At 43.6% G+C, this 27122-nt stretch overlaps 1 protein-coding gene across 1 annotated transcript in view; it reads left to right on the top strand.

Annotated features, from left to right (window-relative positions):
• The window catches only part of LOC138261344 (multidrug resistance-associated protein 1-like), a 616610-nt gene that overhangs the window by 491431 nt on the left and 98057 nt on the right, over positions 1-27122 (top strand). The window contains exons 24-25 of the mRNA XM_069210192.1: positions 2958-3157; positions 4530-4656. Coding sequence (XP_069066293.1) covers positions 2958-3157; positions 4530-4656 — 327 coding nt within the window. The remainder of the gene's footprint in view (positions 1-2957; positions 3158-4529; positions 4657-27122) is intronic.

The following is a 27122-nucleotide window of genomic DNA, read 5'->3' as shown; positions in this document are numbered from 1 at the left end:
TCTTCTTCCAGCTTATCTCAGAACATTGTTCCCCTGATAGATGAGTTTGAAGAGGGGCAATATATGCAGAAAGGCACTTCCTTGTAGGAGAGATGCTATTGCATCAATGTTATTCCCCTAATATGACCAAATCTCGCAAGGTTTGAAGAAGTGTGAGTTGAAGGAGAAAGATCAGAAGTGTGCAGTCTAGACTATATGCAAGATTTCAGCTGCTTTTATGTAGTACATTTATGGTCTCCTATTTTTGATTACATCTTGTCCCTTTGGCATTGAGTTAGCGGTTGGATTGCTTATGGGAGGAGGAGCAGATGTGTTTCCTCCGCGAGTCCAGTCCCTGTAATCTGGGGCTTCTTCTAGAGCTTGAGGAATAGCTCGACACCCTATTTCCTCCCAGCAGAATTCCTTCCTGACACTGAAGATCCCTGCTATCTAGGTTTGGCAGGAGCTGGAGTTAGAGGGCTGGGACACTGTGCTGATCCCACACCTGTTGAAAGAGTTGACAGTAAGGGTATTCTGTATGATCATCTGCACACAGGAGAGATGCAAGCGGGTCCTGACTCCACCACAAGCAACCTCTGTAGTCAGGCCACTACTCAGAGATAACCTGTGGGGTTGCAAAAAGCAATACCTTAATGTGGTGTCATTGAGGGTTATATTTTAAAGTGCTCGACTAGCAACTATTAGATAATCAGTGCTGTCAACTTTGCAGGGAATAATTAATTCTAAATTTTACTGTTGCTGGAAAGGCCTCATTCAGAAAAAGGATAATAGAAAGGTTTTCCTGTTCAAACATTAGTTTGGCAGATAAGATGTAAACACATTTTACACAAAGTTCCTCCTGTTGCTGCCATTTTGATAAACAGCTGTATTCTACTATAACATTCACAAATGACAAAGATATAACATTTTTCCCCGCTTAAATAACCACAAACCTTGCCAGTGAAGTAAAATAAAGTTGCTAACTCCAGCTTCTCCCAGGAGGAAAATACCTTCAAAACTGTAGGTAACCAGGAACAAAATTAGCTTCATTACAACTCATTTGGGGTTAAAACAGACAGCAGTGATAACCATTTAGGCTCGCCAAGATTTTGGCGGTAAACTGTCAGTAAAGGAAATGTAATTGTTTATTTTAGCGCTCTTCTTAAAACGATAGGGGCATTTATGTTGTCTCAGGAATGTGACGAGAAATCTGATAAGTTGTTTCAATGTCTATTTTGTAGTATGTGGTGGGGCAACGTGTAATATTGGGAGGCAGTTCTGTGAAACAGCCTCGAACATTTGGCATAAACCGTGCACATGCCAAAAGAAGATAATAGTTGCTTTCTATTTTGAAACAGAGATGCCTTCATAATACCTGCAACAATACTAGGTTAGTTTTTGTTTCCTTCTCCATCACCTCATTGCGTGTTAGCTGATTTATAACATTTGATTCCTGACCTCTGAGGCATAAGGTGCATAGTAACTTGATAGCTGTAATTGGCTAAAGATAATTGCTTAAATAATGTAGCAAACTGGTTGCATATGTTTGCCTACAATGGCCTCACTAATGTTTTAACTGCAAAACTACTGAGTGTGTATTAATGGTAGACAGCCTCCTACTATGTTTGGTCATATGCATCGGTGCTGTATTGGATTGCAGTTTACATCATGATAAATTAAGCTTTCCTATGGACCATTCTCCAGAAGGGTAGCATCATTAAAAAGTAAAGAAGTTCTGCATAGCAACACCATAAACACACTCATAATTTTAGTTGCTCGTTGAGGAGTTATAGAGTTTCAGCTGAGACTTTCATCAGTTTGTCTTTTTCCAATATCACGACTAGGAATTATGATTTATCTGAGGGGTGCTGTCTGAACTAAATGAGAGTTATAGAGGTGCTGTATGAATTGATATTTCTTTAGGTTCTTATGTAGGTTGGAATACAAATTGTTAGACTGAGATGTCTTAAGTGTTCTTTTTAACATTTTTACAAGTCATGGCTTGTGCTGACCTTTACCTAATGGTCAGTATATTAATTAAACGTTTTTAGTGACTTGGTTAGTTTATAAAAAATAACAGTTTTGACTGTTTGTTACTCCCCAGAGAAATGCGGAAGATCAGATAAAGTAGACATACCCTGCAAGAAGTCTCTGGTAGGATTTGGTTATCTCTATACTAATCTGACCTTTGGATTTAAGCCAATACAGTGTTTATGGAAACTCCCATTGCAGATTTATTCCTGACTAATAACGTGGTTCAGAGGGCAACGGCAAATCTAACTAGGATCTGGATTTTTTCCAAACCACTTCAGTGTAACTCCAGGATGGAGATCTTGTTTAGGAAGCCACAACAGAAGTATTGAGGAACATATGTTTATTTAGTACTTTTATGCCCTATTTTAGAGAGTGTTGCTAAGTGCATTTTAATAATTTATGAATAGACATTAGAACCTAGTTTTGAAATTAGAGCTGCTGTAAAAATTAAAGAAATGTATGTCAGTCAACGACCTCACAGCTCGAGCATGGTGGACGCAACATAAGGTAATGTACTGTTTGTAGTTGGATCACACAGTCATTACATGCAAAACATTATACTCCTGATTTCACTCTGGTATAGACGCTTATAGAGGATTCTTTGCCAGGGCCATATATGCACCTTCTAACATCCCTGGACGGTGTGCTCCATTACATATTCGAAGATAACATTGTCATATCACGAACACAGGCAGTGGTTTCAAGGAAAGTTACCATGTGTTACAGACCCTTTTAGTATGCAGCCACTAATGTTTCCCCATATATGATGCTCCTGTGTGATAGTCATGCTTGGTGTTTCAACAAATGCCCACTTGTTTTAAACCTCCCTTAGATCAAATTTGATAGAATGTTCTCAATATACACATCATTGTTTTTATCAGGCATTGGATTTTTCAGCAGCTTATCAATTAACTGATTCGCTGATCTACTGTTTTCCTCCAAAGCGATTCTTTGTAGCCACATCGCGACAGCTGAAGCGACTGGAATCTGTCAGCAAGTCTCCAATGTACACTCATTTCAATGAAACCCTGCAAGGTGTTGGTGTCATCAGAGCATTCAAGGAGCAAGGGCGGTTTATTGAAGGGAACCACAGCAAACTGGACAACAATCAGAGACTGTACTATTTCAGTTTTATTGCAAACAGGTAATGTCTCTGAAATACTGCACTGCAGGATTGTGGCTTCTTAAGAATTTGATACCCTTGCATTCCGGGCTCAGATTTGTAAGGTGGATTAGCAAATGAGTTGTAATGTTGGGACTTCACTTTATAAGTCCCACCTCTAGTTATGTTTGAAAAAAAATCTCATAAAATAGAATGCATTTTGAATAATATAATTGTGCAAACATATACTATGAGTCTGGTTTATGAAAACAGAAGACAATCATTCATGGAGATGTTGTAGGTAAAGAAAGAATTGTGTAGCTAGATTGATATATTCCCAATTATATTTCATATTTAAGTACATCCAAAACTTTTGGTGCAGTGCTCAAAAAAGTTGTTGTGCAAAGAGTACAAATATCAGACTGTGATAGCACTTTATAGTACATACAAGTGATAAACAAGCATATGCACAGGTATTCTGTTGATAATTAGATCAAGCAGAAAAACAATCACTGGTAATATCCCACGGATAAGTCTACTTTGTGTCGATGTTCAACCCCGAGAAACAAATCCGTGGGCCATCATCAGCACTAGAGATGTTAGAGAAGCATCCAGTGACAGGAATAATACATATGTGATATGATTATAACCAGCTCTGTCAAATACTAGTGCCTCAAACATAAGTACTAATGTAAGTTGAGACTCACAGTATATACAATTAATAGGGGGCATGAGAAAAATATCACCATTGGTGCTTTTCCAGGAATTGATCTAGAAGTGAAAACTTGGCATTAAAAGTGGTAGTGTTCTTTGCTGAGATAAAATGGCAGCGATGTCATAGTAGGCTACCTGGATAGCGGGCTTGCCCAAGTGATTTGTGAGCAGGTCCACAGGAGTACGACCTGTGATTAGGACCTGCAGGGGTTAAATGATATCAGGGAGTCATGGGACTCTACAGGGACCAGCCATCAAACTACTAGATAATGAAGAATTGTGAAACGCATAGCCTTCGATAACGATTGATTCGAACATAGTTGCAACAATCCGCACTGAATGCTCCATGTCTTGACCTCTAGATGATAAGTACTAAGTAATCATCCTTGTGCATCTAACATACGGTTAGGCCTTTTCATTCTGGTGTCCCTTCAACTCTTAGCGGGAGTCTCATCTTATCCCCCAATTTCATTAATTAGCTGCATCCAAACTTGCACCGCTCCTTCTCAGCAAAGATACTCATTTCTGGAAGACAATGGTCTTTGGTTTACAAAAAGTTAGTGCTTTAATTTTTTGATCACTTTTTAAATAATCACGCTAATTTGGATTGTGGAAAGAAGGACCAGCTTTACCTTGCATTGATATGATTGCTAGTAACAGTGGAAAACCCCCATGTGAATTATTTCTACTTTTTTTTCAGGTGGCTGGGCCTGCGAAGTGATTTCCTAGGTAACGTCATAGTATTTACCGTGGCAGTTGTGGGTGTGATTTGCAAAGAAAGCATCACCCCTGGACTTGTGGGACTGGCAGTGATGAATTCTTTAAGGGTAATTCCACGCAAATTATACCAATATCTGGATGTTCACATATATATGTATAGTAACCTCAGTGGTGCAACCTGCCAGGTGCACTCACTATAACCATTAAGATCAGAAGCACCACAGAAAATGTGTACCTGTGACCGGATCATTGAGTGTATAATGAGGAACGGGTAGCCAAGTGGGGAAAGAAGAAAATTCAGTCTAAGGAAGACGTAGTGAAAGAACGAAGTGCGCATTAGGCAAAGAGAGGACAGTGGCAGAAAAAAAGATGCTTGAAAGCGAGAGAGGCAAGAAATGAGAGAAGAAGAGAAGAGGAAAAGGAGTTAGGTGAGGAAGAAGGAAGATAGATTGTGACACACAGGGGACAGTGTGCCCCACAGTCCCAGCTGGCTAGTCCTAGTCCCAGTCACATAGACGCTACTCCTGCCCCTAAATGCTCACCCCGACCACACAACCACTGTCCCTTGATAATGGTGAACTGTCTTTAAAAGGTAGTAATTGTGAGGGTTGGATCGAAGAACTGAAGCAAGCAGATTGGCAGGAACACCAACAGTTATCAAGGCAACCTTCCTCTGTTGGCTGCAGTCTTCATCGTAGGCTCCACAGAGTGCTTGGTCCCTCACTGATTCCATCTTTCTAGATATTAATAAGAAAGCGAGATCCTTGAGTATTGTGTGCCCAGCGCAATTCACAAAATCATGAATCATTTTAAGAGTTTGTATGCACAGGATGCTATTGGCATGAGAGCACCTCCTTTCCACTAAAAAAAATTGAAGGGCCTGTTTACGAGCTGGTTTGCGTTGCTCATGCACCATGCAACATGGTGCAAGAGCAACCCAAACCTTAAGTCAGATTTATGAAGCTATGCAAGCCCACTTTGTCTGGCCCTGAGTTGCCTACAGTGCCTTACTCTTCCCTGGGAAGGCGTTTCATGGGCATTGTGTGGGTGTTCCCATGCATTTCCCATGCTTTTTTAATTATTCCCAGAGTTACCAGAACTTATAAAGCTGGGAATGTGCCAAAAAAAGCACATTCCCAGAAGAGGCGTAACAAGGAGAAATATCTTTATTTCTATTTGTTACTTCCTCTTTCTGTGTGTGCTACATTCTGCAGCACAGATAGAGGAATGTGCCTCTCAGGATTCTTTTTGTGCATGAAGGTGTCTCTTCCTGCACAGAAACAATCCTGCATGCAACCCAGGTACCCTTGTGCAAGGGTGCCTGCATTGGTGCTAGGCAGCCAAAAGGGTGCCAGGGCAGTGAAAAAGGCAGGAATGCACTGTATTCTTTTGAATACAGCACATTCCTGCTCTTTCCCTGTCACGCAATGTATACAGCAAGGTGACTTTGTGCGCTAGGTGACTTTTCCATAAATAGGCTAATATGTGTTTATAAGAAAAATTAGACCCTCCACCTCTCCCGCTTTGAACCTCATGGGCAGGCTGCTTACCACTGATCGTGGTCTGCAAAGTCATTTGGTACTGGGGTGTAAAATGGACGCTACATCTTTCCATCACCGAGCCTGGCAGCTATGCAATGTTGGTGTTGTGGTGACTGCAAGAAGAACAATCTTACTTTCCTATTCCCACCCGATGGCTACCATCAGGGCGTATTTGTCATTGGTGGTGCACTGGCAGGAAAAAAGAGCATCGCCGGAGCCTGTACAAACCACAGTCATTAATGCATGCGTGAGTCAGTGCCATTGATAGGAGGTGGCACAGTGACCAATGGTGTTCCTGGCACAGCAGACTGTTTCCAAATGGAAGTTTAGTCATTCACGCGCTTTACATTTCTGCATTTTACAGGCAGCCGCTATTGTCGCCAAATTATGTTTAACGAAAGACATAAAATGTCTAATTTTTGGGATAGATTCTTGGGCATTTTATTAGTTTGGATTACTGTCACGAGTCACATTTAATTGGGGCATTGTTAAATTACAGCAGTTTTTATTTCTGATTTGTTGATTTGCAAATGATATTTAAAAGCGCCTTCGCCACACTGTCAAGCGGTTAAAGTATTGTTCCTTATAGACACAATTCACCTGTCTCTTTTCATAGAACGGTGAAGGGATAGAGAAATAGCAGTCACTTTAAAAAATGAAAAAAAAAACACATTTAGATATATACTATCAGATCAAACAGCTTTTCCGCAGTTGTCTGATGTAATGACCTCAGCTGCACCTGATACTCCTACTACTTGTTGTATGCGCTGTGTCTACCTTTATGTAGATTGTACACAAGTAAATGTAATTAACTTATGTCAGTATAAATAAAAATCACTTGCCAACATTTAGAATAGAGGAGCACAGTACGGTCATTTGCTGCTGGCAGCTTTTCGACTTGTTTGACTTAACACCCCGGTGTGGTTAATCCACTCATGCATGGAAACAGGACTGACATTTTCCAAAATAACGGCCTTCAAAAACCACAAAAGAAAACATAAATCCAGAAAGCACTAGTTATTCCCCATCCTTAACAAATGCACGACGACGCGACTACATAAATGGTGCAATAAGTTTTATTGAGCAACATAAATGAATGATCTTGCCTGTAATATGATAAAAGTATAAAAGTTAGTAGTCATACATGTGTAAAGCATATGACTGAACAAATGAGAAATGAACACACCGGTCCCGTGGGTCTCATTCACGTGTCGCTAAGGAGTTACAATACAATAAACTGTTTATCAGGGCCAGCAATTATTTCTCGCATTTATTTTTCAAATACAGTGGCGCGGGCTGCGCAAAACTCAGATATACTGTGATGTAAACAACAAAATATGATATGTGATCCACCGTTTTAGGAAAATACATAGTGCAGTACATAGCCTGATTTCTACATTCAAAAAATATACACAAAATCCCTATTACAGTGCCGACGTTTCGATGCACTCCCAACCTCCCAGTGGATCTCCTCAGTAAAAAACATGCCACCTGGCACAACACCTAAAGGCTAGAATGTAGAGAAACACGATTTATTTACTGGACAATACTTAACTGTGTAAATAATACCATATCTAAACCATTAAAAGATACCTCCAAGCTGCGAGTATCCTTCACGTGCTGGGTTTGTCTAATTGCCATGCCTTAAAGTCGATCCTGAAACTCAGCTGCAAGGAGTAGACAGTGAAAGTGAGACCGATGTGAATAATACTCGACGCCAAAATCGACTTCGCATGCATGGCGAGACTGTGAAAAGGCAAGGCGATAAACTTTCCTCAAAATAGAACGAAGTATTGTCTCTTACCTCCAACTAGTCGGAACTACTTCCACCTAGTGGCGCAAATGGAAACCTGCACCTTACACTTTCTATTGGAGACTTCTTATGGATTTAGTAGCCCCGGCCAGATTTACATTTTGGGGCCCCGCCTTTGAAAGACTTAGATATAATCAGTGTTAGAAATCATACCTCTACGACCTTGCAGTCATGCACACATTGTCCTGTCCTGGTCATGTGTTATGTAGCAACTCTGTAACATTAACTGTATACCTTCTCACAAGTCGTTTTCCATCTTCAGCTTTTGAGACCACCACATTTCATCTGCCCTGCAGACTTGATCTAGGCATACCTTAATAGAGGAAATCACGGACCTCATCAGCACCTCAGTCCCAAAAATGCTTCTTGCACGATTTTGGATGAAGCACTATTTGTTCTTGCCCTCAACACATTTAGCAATACATTGTGATTCATGGGTGATTAGTGCGCTTTGTAAATCTTTGATTAATCATTGATTGATTGCACCATCTACCCAAAACTCAACAATATCAGTTTGTTTTTCACAACTGTGCAGTCTTCCAAGTGGTACTTGGCTGATCAAACACCCCACCTTTCAGACCATATTCCCCTAATATCATCTCTGCACTACTGTCAATCAAACCAAACCACATCTGCACTGGAAAACATTCAAGCACAAACTCCTTATCCTGATATTCACAACAGACTCCAAAACTGAACTCAAGCCTCTTCTACACGTGGCTAAACTCATCCTGAAAACCAGTATCAACATGCACACTATGTGAGCTCTTTAAAATTAAAACTAGCTTGATCATAAGGCACCCAATACCTTAGTGTCAGCAAGCTAGGTCAACACAGGAAAATGTACAGCACAAAATCCAAATCTGAGCTCTTTACAAGAGAAACTTCACAGTCAAAGCCCACTATTAGTCAACAACAATTCTGAATCTTCAAACCATCATGGCCATCCTCAACAGCATCAGTCATTGTCTCACGTTGAATCCAAACTCACACAGTAACTAAACAGACCTCGTGATAGCAGTGCTATTAATAAATTATTCATCCAACCAGTGGCAGCAGTTAATTTTAGGAGGGAGGGGAGCGGACAGGACACACATGCACACTTACACTCATTCATTCACACAGGTGCGCACACACATCCATTCACAGCACTCATTATCAAATATTCAATCATGCACATACGCACCAAACATTCATTTAAAAAACCACACACATACACTTATCTTCAGCTCTGTCTCAGAGGTCCCAGGAGGGTTGGGGCTGCTGCCTCTCCTCAATGGCTAACCTAAGGTCAGCCAATGAGGGAAGGCAGCAGCTCCAACTCATCACCAGGTGGAATAGGGCCAGTGAGACTGCTGACCCCATCCCACACTGTGACAAGGTGTCACTGATTGACATTTGGCCCTGGGAGCTTCAGGGCTTAAAACTGAAGCGCCCAGGTCTGAAGCAATCAGTGACTTTCCCCCTCATCATGAGGGGGAGGGCCTCGAGGCACCTTTGATAGGCTGAAGAGGTCATGCCCACAGGGCTGTGACTTCTTCAGCCCAGCAAAGTTCAGCTCAGACAGCAGGGATCCCAAATACCGCATGTCTAGCTCCTGGCTGCCTGACCTCAAAATGAAGTGTGCCTGTCAGGCTGACCTTTGCTCAGCCTGGTAGTCACCCTTATTGAGGGGTTAAAGGTGGAGGGGGGCCCTCAGCCCACAGGGACAGGCTGCGGCTGCATTAATCAAAGATCAGTTCCAGCGCCACCTCAATAGCACAAAGCATGCCAGGCCCCTCTCCCCATCTGTCTATACTGTATACTGAAACAGACCACCATAACATCGGTTGCTCATAATGACCTTGCAAATAATCGTATCCTGGAGGCTAGGTCATTTACTGTTTTTAATTGTTTTAACCTGACTATGGGAGGGGACTTCAATGCCAAATTAGGCCTGAACCATCCAGTAGCAGACCGTTTTGTGACTAGTGATTTTCTCATGTATTCTAGGTCATCTAACCACGAGGGAGGAAGTTGTTTAAAGCTCCATGTCATGTCCTCCTTAATGTGATGGATATGGCAGAGGGTTCTCTTAATCAACCCCATACCTTTGTTGTTTGGGGCCAAGGTAAAACCATTGATTATGAATTTTATATCCCGGCATTTGGAACCGTTAGTCTGATCGGGTGGGCTGCTCCAAAATGGTTAGAGTGATCATGACCCCATTGAGGCTGTATTCAGAGTACCTGACTGCAGTCGCCCTGTCGCCTCCCCTGGTATAACTGGGCTGACCTCAAGAGATAAGCATATTTGGATAAAGTGGCCAGGAATTTCCATACCTGTTTTGACCAACTCCTGCGTTGGGTTCAACCTCGGTTTGTTGACGGACATACTCTTAACTCCTAATACTCCATCTATGGTAATCTTAGATGCCTTTCAGACTCTTAATCATGCTACTAAAACAATCATGCTTGAGTTATCTGGCTCTAGGGGGACACAGAAAACAGGATGGTTTGACAAAGCATGCAGAGTTGCCAACCGTAAGCTCCGTGGACCCATTAATGCTCGCCCACAGAATCAGCAGATCATCACTTTGGCAAGGGCAGAAAGAGGAAGCAAGCTGTTAAGGAGGAGAAATGGGAGCATTTAGTCTCCACTTATAATACCAGATAGGCTAGGGGTTTCTGGGAGATTGTTAATGAGAAACGTTTCCTTTGTCTGATGGCCTAGGATCTAACATTAACCACAATGATTGGGTAGCACACTTCAAGCAGATTTATTCGTCAAGGCATGATGGGGCAGCAGAACTCATAGCAGAGCCTCCGTTGTTCCCTTTAGGGATTTCTTTTGAACTTAAGGAGGTTTTTTCAGCTATTGAGACTAACCCCTCTAACAAGGCGCCAGGGCCTGATGGGGTATCCATGGACCTCCATAAGGCCAGTACCATGCTATCGGCCACTCTGATCACCAATGTTTTGAATGCTGCTGTTTCCGTTAAAATTCCCAGTTCGTGAAAATGGGCAACCCTTGTTCCAGTGTTTAAGAAGGGAAACAGACAGGACCATCCATGCTACAGGCCCATTCTTTATTAAATTCTGTAGTTAAAATCTTGGGCCAAATTATTTAAATATAATTGAGGACGGAATCCAGCTTAAAGTATACTTTGCTCAGTGCAGTACAGCTTCAGGTAAGGCATGGGAGCACATGAGCAGGGTTTGAATCTTAATCTTATCATAGGAAATTATATAACAGCAAAGAGAGGGGCAATTTATTTCACATTTATGGATCTAATTAGAGCCTTCAGCTGGGTCAACAGATCTAAGTTGTGGTACAGTTTAATCGATAGTGTTCTGCTTCAGCCTCTTATTGGCTTTTTACGGGATTTAAATTCACAAATCAACCCCTCTGTGAGCTATGGTACAGGAGGGAATGTACAGACTCTTTTTGCTTCCACAGGGGTGTTAGGCAAAGTTGTGTTCTGGCCCCTGGGTCTAAATTTGGCCCCTATTCTATTTGTGTTATATGTAAATGGCCTGAACTAATTTTTGACTGCAAATGGGAAAGATATGCCTAAGGTCAAATCCACACCCATTACTGCCCTTTTATATGCCAATGATGCAGTGGTACTCTCCCACACGTCTAGTGGTCTCAGGTGCCTTATTGACTCATTTGTAGAATTAATAATTGAGTTAGATCTGGATACAAAGATACCCAAGACAAATTATATGGTATGTGGGAGGCATCCCCCCAAAATTAGGCCGATATCCATCAAGGGGAATATCATAATCAGAGTTAGCGAGTTTCTTAATGGGGGGGTCATCTTTGATTCCCAGAATAGTTGGTTACCCTTTCTTGCTAATCGGTGCCTGCGCTTTAATCAGGCCTTTAGTGATCTTATGCAGATTCTCTGCAAGTGTTGGCAGCAAACAAATCTTACTGGTACTGGGAGTGTATAGAATTAACTGTTTTCCTGTTCTGACCTATGGCGCTGCCATCTGGGGCAATCAAGACTGCTCGAAGCTTCAGCAGGAGGAGAATCACTTCTGCAGGAGGTTGCTGGCCTTTGGTCCCACTAGCTCTAGTTTTTTGTTCATGAAAAGCTTAACCTAGGCTATGTGTTGGACTTTATTAAACTTACTCTGCTCCTCTTGTGGATGTCGTTCTGGAGTATCCAGCACACCACCTTCAATCGTGATGTAATTGAAGATTGCCTTAACTGTGAGCTGGGACTTAAAATCCCTTGGTTAGATTATGTAAGGAAAGTTGCTGTAACCCTGGATAGGCCAGACCTGTTTTATTCTTCTTAGCAAATTAGTAAAGATGACTGTGTATGTGTTAAAGACTTATTCTCCAACATGCCTTGAAAGCAAGAGAGAAAGTGGTCTCGGATGCCAACCTTGAGAGGTTATGTGATTATTGAGACCTGCCCTGGACCCAAACCCTACCTCTTATTAATTAGAAACTCATGGAAAAGATTTCTCCTGGCAATGTTTCGACTGGGCTTGATTAGGTCTCACCTTCACTTCCCACCGGGCCAATTCGACCCTAGCACCACTTTGGTCTCTCCTTGTGATGATTATTCTCTACATTCTTTGGAGCATTTTCTCCTTTTCCGCCAGTATGATAACCCCTTTTGATGAGGTATTTTCTGCCAATTTTTAAAAATCGGGGTCTGAGCCAACATAGACCTGCTTTTTTTTTTTAATTTCTCCACGTTATCGGAGTCGGCAGTCTGTTTTGCTGTTTAGGCCTTTTTAACAAGCACTTTATCTTGGCACAACTCAATTGATTTTTAATATGTTTAGGCTTTAATTTATTTGGATTAAATTGTTGCTGTGAAAGTTTGTATTCTTTTTATTCTTTTATATTTATTGATAGCACCTATGTGCGATGTTGTACGACGTCCTTTTCTCGTACAGCTGTGTCCATCCATGTATTTGCTTTGGAGGCAGGATACTCCTGCCTTACTTGAAATGTATGCCATGACTTTCTAGCCTTTTTATTGCCTCTAATAGTGGTCATTTTGTATTGTTTATAGTTTTTTCACTGTAGTGCTCTTTTATGATTATTTTAATAATCGAATAAAGATCATTCATCATCATCAATCTTACCACTCACAAATTTTCATATATCAGTAATTCATTCTCCCATCCATCATTAAACCTCTCTACAGAGAAGCACTAATAACAATTAATATATTTAATGTATCTGTTCTGAAAAAGAATGAATAATTCCATGCCTACTTGAAGTCGAAAGGCTGCTTATTAAAGGTAAATATTTAAAAAATAAGCAGTCAGAGCCCTTCATTTGTTCGGATTTGAGCATGGTATACTCACCATACACACAATTAACTACTTTTTATGCACTTTCGTCCCACAAGCAGCAATAGAAACTTTTGGCAGGTGCCGGGCTTTTTCATGAAATGCGCTCAAAGGACCTTCGAAAAGTTACAGATAATAAACTTTTCTTAGATACTGAGCTAGGCAAGTGTGAATCCTTGTTTACAAGTACCAATATTGCAAAGAGTCTAAATGTGTCAGAAGTGTAAGTACAATGCAGACCTAGGTACAACGGGAATAAAAATGACTGTGGTTGAACAATAGGGCGTTTTTATTAAACACCATTTAAATCCACGTACGCCATTGAGAAAAGCAAAAACGTTCACAATCTGCTCAGGGAATCTATCCCAGTATAGTCAGAAGTTGAAACATTGAAAAACGCAAATCTCAATCATGAAAAGTTTGACAGTAGAAACTTTTCACTAACTTCCTATTCTTCACAAACATAATCAACTAAGCAGTTGACATTTTACCGAAAGAGAACATTTACAACAGTTCCATCCTCCAATACTCCAGGTGTGAGTCAGAACATACTGAAGCACAGCACTGAAGCTGCAAGCATCCAAGTCAAGGATGATGCCGTTCTCATCCATCCATATGACCATGGGCTGTGGCCCCTGGTCTTGATAATCTCTTAGCAAACTGGGTACAACTGGCCATCAATCCCCATTCAATGCCCTCTTATTGCTCAAGAAAATAACTGACAGGGTACTACACTAGTTGTTTTTCAGCCCCTACTACCAATGTAAACTCCTCTGGGCAGATACCTTCAGATGCCACCAACTATTTGTACCTTGTGAAGTATCCGAGGTAGTGCTGTTGTGTAGCCATTTTAGCTATAGCTCCATGCACGTTATTTTAGCATACTAGGCCAGCCGCTGTGCAGTCTAACCTAGATATATTTTATTCGGCTTCATTTTATTATTGTTACAATAGCCACAGGTCTTGTTTTATTTTCTATCTACCTGTTTTGCCTAGGCCAGCACTCTGTTCTCAAACACGACATTCTTGCTCACTCTGTGCTTCTTCCAAGGCTACAGCACGGTACATTGCCGGTGAATGTGGTATAAGTTTAGTCTACAACATTCGTAAAAAACACACAACCTTACGTAGGGGCATTTTCTTAGAACATTAGCTGTTTTATTCTAAAAACACTTCCCTGTCCCTTACACGTTAAAGGGAGATTCCAGCCAGAGAACCACAACTATATGCTGATTGCTGGATGCTTCGCTACAGATGCTAATGCAGACTTCAGGCCTTTGCTCAGTTATGGGGGATGATGTCTTCCCAGGGGAATCTGAAGGGCAGAATTAGAGTTTAACAAGCTGTGCTCTATTGCGATCTAGGCAGGAGTTAGTCTATTAATTGTAGTGACAATATGGTGGCATTATTGTTATGCTTCCCTTTTCTTGTCACCATTTTAATACTGTCATGATGTGTCATTCTGGTTATTGCAGCTTACACTTTGCTATCTAGGTTACTGTCGTTTTATTAAAATCATAATTAAAACATTTACTGCCTCTGTTTGTCAATTACATGAGACCAATGTAATTGAGAGAAACGGATGAGACCTGAGTGACAATGGCTCCCTGAGAAACCAATTATGTAATGCGCTCGGCTGCCCAGTCATCCCTGCCCTTGGGTAGAGATGAGGCGCTGCTAGTTAGCCGGAGCAAAACCCGGATTGGAGCGATAGGTGTCACCCGCAGTGGGTTAGAGTTAGGGGGTCATTACGACCTCAGCGGTCTTTTCATAAGACCGCCGAGGCCACGGGAGACAGAATACCGCCATTGCCGGCAGTATTTCTGTCTCCCTATTATGACATTTCCGCTGGGCCAGCGGACGGTAACAGTGTTACCGTCCGCTGGCCCAGCGGAAATGTCACATCAACATTGCAGCCGGCTCGTAATAGAGCCAGCGGCAGTGCTGATGTGCGGCGGGTGCAGTAGCACCCGTCGCACATTTCACTGCCCAAAATTTGGGCAGTGAAATGCGTGACGGGGCTATGCCTGGGGGCCCCTGCACTGCCCATGCCAAGTGCATGGGCAGTGCAGGGGCCCCCAGGGGTACCCCAAGTCCCCTTACCGCCGGCCTCACACCGCCATGGACAGGCCGGTGGTCGGGGACTCATAATCCCCAGGGCAGCGGTGCTGGGAAAGTGGAGGGGCCGGTGGTATGGCCGTGGCAATTCCGCCACGGTCATAATTGCTGGCGGAACACCGCCAGCCTGTTGGCTGTGTTACCGCCGGCCGACAGGGTCGTAATGACCCCCTAAGTCTCCCACACCGCTGGTGATTCTGCCGCTCAAAATCCAGTAGTCTCATTAGAATAATGAGAGCCTACGCAATAGTGCTAGCAGTGTTATCTTTATTCATATACACCGGATAGGGAAAGCACATTGGCAACAGCATCACAAAGCTCCAGCAGGAGCATGTTTATGCCTCATTCTATTGAGTACAGAAACTCTGGCATAGGATAGCCCTTCTTGACATATTTTGGCCATTTACAGCATAAGTTGACACTGGCATTAGGCAGTCAACATTAGTGTGTTATGGTCTTTCTAGGCATTGTGATGCTGTGCCATAAGGAGGCCCTCATAGACCTGTCATGAGCATCATAGACATCATGGTGGCCAACATGGAAAAAATACTGACCCCAGCAAAAGGTGGCTATCTTTGGCACACTGTAACTGTCTTCAGAATTATTTGGACATCCCAAACACAACAGTGGATCTCCCACGTGGTTGTGGCTACCCATGGTTTCTCTTCTTCAGCATCCCCGACATTAGCAGGCTACCAGTATTACTGGTATGTAATTGAATAATAAGGGTAAGTTAGGCAGATTTGGTCCTTCTGGGACAGTCAATCATGTCAGTACCTGATTAAAATATCAAACTGGTATTCATGGAGCAAACTAATGGATCTACTTAAAACGAAAAGGTGGTGTGTTAAAAAAGGTCCACATTTTCCTTTGGAATATTTACATTTATCTTGCCAAAAAAAGCTTGCTCTTGAAAGAAATGTATTTTTTCAGAAAATGTCAAGTTTATGGTTGGGGGGGAAATGATTGCAGTTTGTTTGTATAGTAAGACCGTTTGTTCATAAAACAGAAATAGTGGAAGTAATGGTAAAACAACAGCACTTCCTTTGTGTGTCCAATAAGTAACATGAGTAGTAACTTATAGATGTGTTGCTTTATGGGCAAAACAATTATTTATTCTGAGAATACACAATATACAAATATCCAGCTAAAACCACAGCACTCCGATACAAGCACATATATCTATATAGTTGCTCGTCAAGTTTGAAGGGTTTGAAACCAGTCCTTCAACAAAACAATGATCTTTTTTGTTGTACATTTGTAGTTTTATTCCTGTCAACAATAGTCCTTTGTAGCTTTGTTCGTTCATACACAGCCAATAGTAATAGCCTTTAATAGTAAGTTCTTTCATTAGCAGCCAGCACGTGTTTCGTCGCACAGTGACTTTTTCGAGGCCGAGACGTGTAGAAAGTTGTGTCCTTATATAAAGTAGGCAAGTCATATGAGAAAACTGTGTCTAATATATAGAATAGATTTCAATAATTGTAAATAGTCCAAAAAGTTGTCTCCTCTAGCGAGTCTCCAGGGAAAATAAATCACCAAAAATTACCAACAGTGTAACGAGTAGAGGTTTGCGGGACCATGATACATCCTTGTAATTGAAAGTGATCCGACAACTCGCAGTGTCCTCACCCAGTGTGTCTCACCTTATGCTTTAATCTTTGAATATGGTCGGATTCAAGACCCTGGATCTTCCAAAGATTTTTATTAATTGTTTTTCACCATTATTACATGTGAAGCACAATCAGCATACATCATTTTGTTAGTTTAAATATTTATGTTATTTCATTAACAATTATTAGATTGTATTCAGAAGGAGCTGGATTAAGTTCCATTTTAGTTGGATTGAACAGTGATCAATATTTTACCAAAAATAGCAGAACCTTAAAGTGCTGGTTCTCAGAAAACTGCTTTGTCCGCACTCTAACCTGATACAGAAACCAAAGTGCTGGCCTGTGGGACCTGCCTAGACTGCCTTCTGATAGCAGTGTTATACTATTTGTTCAACACCAGTTGATGATAGACATCCTGGGTAACTCTTGAAAAAACTATTGCTCTGACATTGTTCTGCCTATGAACACTCCCTACGTCTGATGAAGCACAACATTTGATAGTTTGATACATTTAAAAAAATATTTTTATTGTTTTTTGAAAATCAGAATCAAACTGACATACATAAATTTCCATGTTATAACAGAAGACAGTTCTGGAGGACATCCTTTCTTCAAATATCAACACAATGTACAAGAAGGATGATTGAAAGCATATTGCGGGTCAGTTTCAACTTGACAAGTACAACCAATTAATTAAGAGCAGTAATTCTGAGTGGGCAGCACTGCATTTGCATCATCCTGGGCATCGAGCTCATAGTACATAATCCAGCCACCCAATCATTTTTTATCTTTGTGTAGGCAGCCTCGGCTCCTATATGTGACCCATTCTCCAGCCATGTATAAGTCCATTCTCCTCCTTTAGCCCCCCAGGGTTGGCGACTCGGGCTGCCTAATACCTGGCCAAATTCCTTTTTGCAACCATTAAGCCCAGAATACAGAACATTAGTTTTGTTCAGGGAAGATACACATCTGTAAGGATACCTAAAATTATTTATTTGGGAACCTCTGGAAGTACTGCCTCCACTATCTCACCTAGTTCCACTAACATAGTTTGCCAAAAGGTGTGTATGACTGGGTATGTCCAAAGTGTTTGGAGAAAATACCCCCATTGTCCTTTATATCGTAGGCAATCAGAGTTCTACCCAGGCCCACTGCGAGAAGCTTGGGGAGGAAGTACTGAAATTGCATGGGTTCAGCCAGAGTCGTCAAACAAAGTGAAGTGGTACTCCACTGTGAGGAGAATTGTTGGGACCACTCTGGTCCAAATCGTCAAACAAAGTGAAGCAGTACTCTGCTGCGAGGAGCATAGAGGAGAACTGTTGGGACTCCTACGGTCCGAGTCATCAAATAGAGTGAAGCGGTATTCTGCTGTAAGGAGCGCAGAGGAGAATCGTTGTGACAGCTCCGTTCTGAGTCATCAAAGTGGAGCGGTATTCTGCTGCCAGGAGTGCAGAAGAAAATCGTTGGAGCCACTCTGTTGCACGTCATCAAATTGGAGCTGTACTCCATTGCACGGAGCACAGAGAAGAATCATTGGGACTGCTCTTGTCCAATCAGAGCCGTGGGGTGAGGTGTTTCCCTGCAAAATGGCTCATCAGCAAAGACAGGGCAAGGTCCCGATACTGTCAGTGGGCCCCGCACATGGGGCCGCATCACAGTGGGGACGAGTCGCAGTGCTGTCTGGCCCCAAGGAAGGTGTAGCAAGAGCACGCCCTATGCTCAGGGGTTGTCAGGCAACCGGGGAGGGATCCACTAGTGAGAAGCATTGCTCTCAGGCACCTGTCCCCGATAGTACGTTCTCCTTTCCCAGTGCTCGGGAAGTTGGGAGTGCTAATCCTGGTCACCAGGTGCAGGGTTGGAAGCACGAGGTCTTTGATGTCCGAGACCTTGGGGGCAAACAGGAGGCAAGTCAGAAAGCCCTTGGTGGCACTCTGTAGGTAGTTTTCAGTCCTTGAGGTGCAGTTCATCAGCAGGCAGCAGGGCAGCACAGCAGCAATTCCTGCAAACAGTCAGATCTGGCAGAGTGGTGATCCTGGCACACAGCAGTCTTTACTCCAGCAGTGTTTCCTTGAGTCCAGAAGTGTACTGTCTTCCCTGGGTCAGAGACCCACCACTTATACCAGATAGTGCCTTTGATGTGTGGAATGACTACAAAGAATTCTTGTGAAGTGCACAGGTTCCCCTTTCAGGTCAGCCTCGGCTCCAGACTATAAGTAGGATGTAATTACCCCCCTTGTGTAGATTCTGGTCACTACCTGTTGAAACGTAAGTGGGAGCCCTTCCCAACCTTCTCCCCAGAAAGACCCTTCAGTATGCAGATGCAGATAAGTTTCCTGTGTTGGGAGTGTCAGAAGGGAATTCACATGTTTAGCTGTCCCCTGGTCCAAGCCAGACATGTATTGAAGATAGGCTGTAGGCACACAGGTCAGGGAGTGCAGAGAAATTCCCACTTTCTAAAAGTGTAATTTCCATAATAGTAATAATAAACATGACTTTACCAGTAAAGAGGATTTATTACTACCATTCCAATGGTACTAAACATGATGCAGCTACTCCTCTCAGATCAGGAATTACAGTTTAAAGGTATTGTGAGGAATTCCAAATGCTGGCCTATGTGAGGGGCAGGCCTCACCGTAATAGAAAATTACTTTGGGAGTTTTTCATTACCAGTACATGAAAAACTGAAAAGTGCATGTCCTGCCTTTCACTTGCATGGCACCTCACCCTATGGCCTGCCTAGGGCCTACTGTAGGGTGACTTATATGTAAGAAAAAGGGAGATTAAGGCTTGGCAAGCGATTTTAAATGCCAGGTTGGGGTAGCAGTGAAACTACATACACAGACTCTGCAGTAGGAGGCCTGAAGCATGTTTACAATGCACAATCAGTGCTGCAGGCCCACTAGTAGCATTCAATTTACAGACCCTGGGTATACGGTATACCAATTTACAAGGCACTTACATGTAACTTAAATATGCCAATTGTGGATACACCAATATTACCATGTTTAAGGGGAGAAGCACATACACGTTAGCACTGGTTAGCAGTGGTAAAGTGCTCAGAGTTCTAAGGCCAACAGAAAGATACAGCAACAAAACAGGAGGTAAAGGAAAAAAGGGTGGGGCGAGACGACTGTAAGAATGCCAGGTCTTACAGGTCTGTACTTCTTTCTGGGTCTAATGTGGCATAGATACCCAGATATCGGAAGCCTTCTCGTGTCACTCTCAGCCTTCAAGCCATTCTCACCACATCTTCATTGCCAGCTGATTAATACATTACAGATTTATCCAAGTTACTAATGTACCCTGAATGTGCACCATAGGTTTCAAATCACTGGAAAATTACAGGGATTGAATCTTGTGGGTGGGTAAGATACATGAGGATGTTATCCGGATATAGCGTAATTTTTTTCTTCAACAATCGGGTATCCCTCTGCCCGCGGGAGCACAGACTACACATGCAGGGGTTCCAGAATGAGGGCAAATAGGAGGAGTGAGAGTGGGCAGCCTTGTCTGGTTCCACTCCTAATAGGAAATTCGGTAGATAGGATGCCATTGACTCATACCACTGCAGTAGGTTCTCAATATAAAAGCTCTATCCAAGCCAAGAATTTCTGCCTCAGGCCCATCTTCCTTAGGACTTGCATCATAAAAGGCCAGTGAACCGCATCAAAGGCCTTTTCTGCATCCAGGAAGACAAACACATGTAAGTCTTGACAGGAGCTGACCTGCATCATCCAGTTATGGAGCCTGCTGGAAATACCCTTAGTGGAGTGCTTTGGCACTGATCCTTATGGATTAAAGAAGAGATAACACCTGTGAGTTTAGTGGCAAGAACAGTGGCCAGGACCTTAGTTTCTTTATTAAGAAGCAAAATCTGGGGCTATGAACTGCAGTTAGTGGGTGGTTTTCTAGCTTTGTGGATCACCACTATCATGGCTTTATGCGGATCAGGTAGAAGGATGCCCTGCTCTAAGGCTGCCTCATAAAGTTTATGCATATGGGGTGCCAATAAATCTAGCTGTTGTTTAAAAAACTCGGCCGGGAGGTCATTAGGTCCTGGGGTTTTGGCAGGGTTCAGTTTGGCCACACCTGGCTGCACATCTGTGAGCTAAATCTCATTGTCCAGGTCCTGGCTGTCTGTAGCTTAAAGGGTTGGCATGTCCACCACACTTAGGTACTCCTCAATTTGATGTTGCTCTGCCAAGGTATAATCTTTATAAAGGGCCATATAGAACCAGGCAAACTCCTCTGCTATCTCTTAGTTTTTGGTGTACATCCTAACTTCCATCCCTTCAACTTGATGCACCCACCGTGCTCCACCTCTCGTCGGCTCAGCCATGCCAGCAATTTCCCCCGCCTTATTGCCTCTGTTGTAAAGGCGGTGTTGTGTGGTCAGAAAGTGGGTGCACGCCTCATTAGTTGATAACTTTCAGTATTCTGCGTCTATGGTCTCAATGCATCTCAATGTCAGGGGGTTTGGTTGAGTCATGTGCAAAGCTTCTGCCCTCAGCAGGCGTCTTTCAAGGTCTCCTATTTACTTAGTTGTCTTCTTTTTTTTTAAGCAAAAATATTTTGTGCCCTGTCATGAGTCACCCCTTCTTAGGCCTCCCCCAATATCGCCATAGAGGGTACTGAGTCTTTGTTTTCCTGAAAGTAAATTGCATTTTGTACTCTGAGCTCTCTTTGGACCTTCTCACCCCAGAGATCCCAGGCATTCAGCATCCATCTCGCTCTCCTCTTAGTGGGTATCTGTCCCAGGGAAATACAAAAGGGGTGATCAGACAGGCCCTGGATTGGAAATCTGCTCTATAAATCATCTCTACATCTCCTGCCTGTGCAAAAATGTAGTCTAATCAAGAAAATACTTGATGCATCTCAGAATAATAGAAGTAACCTTTGTCAGCTGGGTGATGGAGACGCCAGAGGTCAGTTAGGACTAGGGTGTTCACAAAGCGTGATAGAAAACATGGCTCTAAGGAGGGTGGGGGACGGTCCCAATCTAACTAGGGCTGTGAACATTAAATCATTGAAATCTCCTTCTATAATATGGAGATAGGACTCAATTGCCAACAATATTTCAGTGACTGCAATTAAAGTAGGTTGTTGTAGTTGGGGGGGTGCATACACACTAACAATAGTGGCATCTCTCTTCCCCATGGACCCTGGACTGCTGCATATGTCCCATTGGGATTTATCAATGGTCTTTGTGTCTGAAAAGGGGGTGCTTTTCAGATCAGGACTGCCACCCCTCTGGCATCAGAGGTAAAGCCCACATATGCAAGCATGGTACATGCTCCCCTACCAAGAAAATGGCATTTTGTTCCCTTCAGATGGGTCACTTGTAAGAAAACAACATCTAGTTCCTTGCATCTAAGGAAGGCAGTTACCAGCCCCCTCTTGATTTTATTGCCTGTGCTGTTGACCTTCCACATGAGAATGGAGCGATATGTTAGAAATTGGGTCTCTAGTTGGCAGTAGTATACACCCTTGTCCAAGTAGGGACCACAATCCTAGTCAGGTTAAGTCACAACACAATCCAAATTATCGTATGTTCACCCTCTGGTAGCTTGGCACAGAGCAGGCAGGCTTAACCTAGGAGGCAATTTGGAAAGTATTTGTGCAATAACTCATACAGTAACAAAGTGAAAGCACTACAAAATACTCCACACAGGTTTAGAAATATAGATAATATTTATCTGAATAAAATAAGATCAAAATGACAATAATCTAATATGCACAAGTCGAGATATTACCTTTAAAGGTTTAAAGGAGTCTCAATCCTTAAGAATCTGTGATTGTATCTTTGTACACACACCTAGGATGTGTTAAAAATAACAATGCAAGGGGGCTGCAAAGGAGGAGATGCGTTGAAAAAAAAGGCACATGGTCGGATTATCCGGTGTGGCATGGACGATGTGTTTCTTTCCATGCTGCAAGGTGATGTGTCAATTTTCAGGAGCGCAGCCTCGGTTCCTCACTGCAATGTGGGGATATTTTGATACCCAGGGACGATGCGTTGAAAATCCTTGATGTGCTGGTAAGAAAGAGCAAGAGCTGCATCGATCCAGTAGGCGATGGGCCAAATGTTCAACCACGAGACAGGCGCTGTGTCGATTTCTGCAGGTGTTAGGTCGATTTTCTGACGCACAGGAATTTTCTTCTCTGGGGTGAAGTCTTTGTGGCCCTGAGACTTCAGAATAGGAGTCAAGCTCAATTCAAGCCTTGGAGAGCACTTGTGGGGAAGGCAGAGTCCTTCCAGCCGAGTCAGAGGCCAGCAGGCAGCAGGGCAACAAGCAGGGCAGCTATCCTTTTCAGCAAAGCAGTCCAGATGAGTCCCTTGGGCAGCCAGGCAGTCCCTCTGACAGAGTCCAGGTGTAGATCCAGAATTGTCTGATTTGTTGGGGTCAGAGACCCAGTATATAAACTCAAAAGGGCCTTTCAAGTGAGGGGAAACTTCAAAGAGTGGTTTTGAAGTGCACCAGTTCCCCTTTCAGCCTAGTCCTGTCTGCCAGGATCTCTGTTGGGGGTTATCAGTCCATTGTGTGAGGGCAGGCCACTGGACTTTGAGGTGTAAGAGAGAGCCCCTCCACCCTTCCTGCCCAGGGAGAAGCATTCCGTATGCAGATGAATGCAGATGTGACTGAGTGCCCTGTGTTAATGACTGTCTGGGTGGAATGCACAAGGGGAGCTGTGCACAGCACAGACCAAACATGGATTGGAGACTGGCTGTAAGGCACAGATGGCAGAAAGTGCAGAGAAATGCCCACTTTTTAAAAGTGGCATTTCTAAAATAGTAGTATTAAATCCAACTTCACCAGTAAGCAGGATTTTCTATTACCATTCTGACCATACTAAACATGACAGGGCTACTCCTTCCTGATCAGAATCTAACACTTAAAAGTATATTAGGGCAGTTCTAATGCTAGTCTATGAGAGGAGCAGGCATCACATTAGTGGAAAACGAATTTGTGAGTTTTTCACTACCAGGATTTGTAAAAGACATAAGTACATGGCTTGTTGTTTACTTACACAGCACCCTGCCCTGTGGGTTACCTAGAGCCTACCTTAGGGGTGACTTATATGTAGAAAAAGGGGAGATTAAGGCTTGGCAAGTAATTTTAAATGGCAAGTCGAAGTGGCAGTGAAACTGCATACATGGCCTTACAGTGGCAGGCCTGAGACATGGTTAAGGGTCTACTTATGTGGAGGCACAATCAGTGCTGCAGGTCCTCTAGTAGCATTTAATTTACAGGCCCTGGGCACATGTAGTGCACTTTTCTAGGGACTCATAGGTAAGTTAAATATGCCAGCTGGGTAGGAGCCAATGTTACCATGTTTCTGGGAGAGAGCACATGCACTTTAGCGCTGGTCAGCAGTGGTAAAGTGCGCAGAGTCCTAAAACCAGCAAACAAAAGGGTCAGAAAATGGAGTGAGGCAGGCAAAATGTTGGGGGGTGACCACCCTAAGGTTGTCAGGTTTAACAAGTTCTCTTGGTCAGAATCTGTGGTGTGTGTCATAGCTGCATTTCTGCCTAACAGTGTCCCTTCTTATTTGTGATAAGGATTTGTTTTGTGAACAATGGCTCCTCCCATCTGTCAAGCACATGGAAAACATTGGTTTTATGCACGTTTTGGTAAATGCTGGTGAGGACTGTGTTTGCTATGAGCACTTTTTGGTTCGTCAATTTCTTATTATTTTTGTCACAGGAGTTACTAACACTATTTGCCCACAGTCATTACAATTTGCTCATCAACTAATTTGGGCGTTTTAATAATTTCTTGATATTGCGTATCAGTGGGTCATTCTCCAGTATATTAGGTTTGCACTAGGTATGAACCATATTTGTAATGGCACACCCATCACTGGATATCACTAAGAATGTTGCATGTTTTTCTTTTTTGTTCTGCTGTTGTGTAAATAGTATTGAATATAGCTAATTGCCTGATTTACATGTATGTGTCATTTTTTAGAATTTTCCTGATGAAGGGTTTTGCCCGAAATGCATTGGGATTCAGAGCATAAAGGACCTCATAATGACATTGGCGGTAAATCCCACTTACCGCCACGCTGACTGCCGCAAACTTACCGCCACTGCAGCAGATATCCATTCACCATATTATGACACAGACACACACACCAATCCTTCAGTATTCAGCCACAGACACAAATCCGCCACACTAAATGTCAGTGATAAACTGGCGGTATTCAAACCCACATCGTTACGCCAACAACACCCACCACATTATGACCCATGAATCACCACGACCGACATTCAACGGCGGTAAACCATTGGTGGTACATACCGCTGCGCTCAAAATGGACACACACATACAAAATAACACCACATTGGACAATGTAATCAACACACACCTGACACCCATACACACACCACACCCACACACCCACACCACTATAAAACACACAACCACATTACCCACAACCCTTTACCAGTCCAAACTATTGCCAGCAGAGAGACATCAAGACCACAGACACAACCAGAGCCACACACTATACACACCTATTCACCACTCACGCACCCCACATCACACACCCCAACACATTACCCAACACACCCTCACCTACACACCTCATACAACACCCATGGCACCTCAAAGACACCCCTTTTTCAAAGAGGAGGAGCTAAGGGTCATGGTGGAGGAAATTATCCGGGTAGAGCCACAGCTATTTGGAGCAGAGGTGCAGCAGATATCGATAGCTAGGAAGATGAAGCTATGGTAGAGAATCGTGGACAGGGTCAATGCCATGGGACAGCACCCAAGAACTAGGGATGACATCAGGAAAAGGTGGAACGACCTACAGAGAGGGTAAGTTCCATTGCAGCAAGACACCAGCTCGCTGGACAGAGGACTGGTGGTGGACCCTCACCTCCTCCCCCACAACTAACAGAATGGGAAGAGCATGTCTTGGCAATACTGCATCCTGAGGGCCTGGCCGGAGTAGGAGGAGAACTAGGCTCTGGTAAGTCAACTCTCTACTACTATCACCCCCCTACCTGCATGCCATCACATACCTCCACCCTCACTCCCATCACTTCACCACTTCCCACACACCCCACCATCACATCTCACTCATCCCAATGCCAAGCTCTGCATGCTCTACCAATGCATGGACACCCCTCACAGCCCTGCATGGGCACTCATCACTAAAGCATGCACCCTATAGAGGATTAACTATCCCACTATACACCAACGTACACAAGTGAAAGCTGCCAGGGCAAATACAACCAAAGAGGGCAAGCCACGGATGCACAATATGTCAGACACAGAAACCATAACACATCATTTACATCCCCACAGGTACCCCAGCCAATGTCAGCGGAGAGGTGGTGCCAGCAATATCCAGTCCCCAAACTGAAGAGGCCCACAGTGAGGACAGAAACTCTGGCCTTCAGGATCTGGATGACCTACCTGGCCCATCAGGAACCTCTGGACAGCCAGTTACCCAGGCCCAGTCACACACCACCACAGAGCCTCCCCCATAAGTAAACACCACCACAGCACCCACCCAGCGTACCCACAGCACTTTCCCCAGGACACATCAATCAGCAGTGTGTCCACCTCTACAAGGACCCCAGTCCACACCTCATACCCAAGACAATCAGGGACCTGGGGTCAGTGGGCACACCGTTCAGGAGACAGAGGTCCATGCCAACAGGGAAACCGGGAGGAGTGCTGTGTGCCAGGGGGAGGACAAGCCCAGGGAACCGACTCTCCAGGAGGCACTTGCAGAGATCCTGGGAGCCTATCAACATTCCCAGGACACGATGGGCCAGATCCTAGACAACGTGCAGGAGAACAGGTGGCTGCAGGAGGGACAGTACCATGGGATCAGGGAGGACTTGCAGGCCATCAACGACACCCTGATCTCCATAGCAGGGGTGCTGGCAGACATGGCCAAAATGATGAGGGTGGCAGTCACACAACAGTGGGCCCCTGCCACTAGCCAGACATCTGAACAGCCTTCCACCTCCACTACCGCTAGTGGCCAGGAGGCCCCGCTACATGGCTCACAGGCCACCAGCACCTCTCCCCCTGCAGAAGGAGAACCACCCCACAAACGTTCTCTGCGATCCAGACAGAAGCCAGAGACACATTTGCCAAGACCCCCACCAGGAAATTAGAGTCTCCTGATTGTCACCCTTGTTTCCCACTCAGTCACCCTGTC

This window comes from Pleurodeles waltl, chromosome 10 (assembly GCF_031143425.1).
Source record: "Pleurodeles waltl isolate 20211129_DDA chromosome 10, aPleWal1.hap1.20221129, whole genome shotgun sequence".
Lineage (NCBI taxonomy): Eukaryota > Metazoa > Chordata > Amphibia > Caudata > Salamandridae > Pleurodeles > Pleurodeles waltl.
The sequence above is the reverse complement of the archived record's forward strand: the minus strand, read 5'-3'. Positions and strand labels throughout refer to the sequence as shown.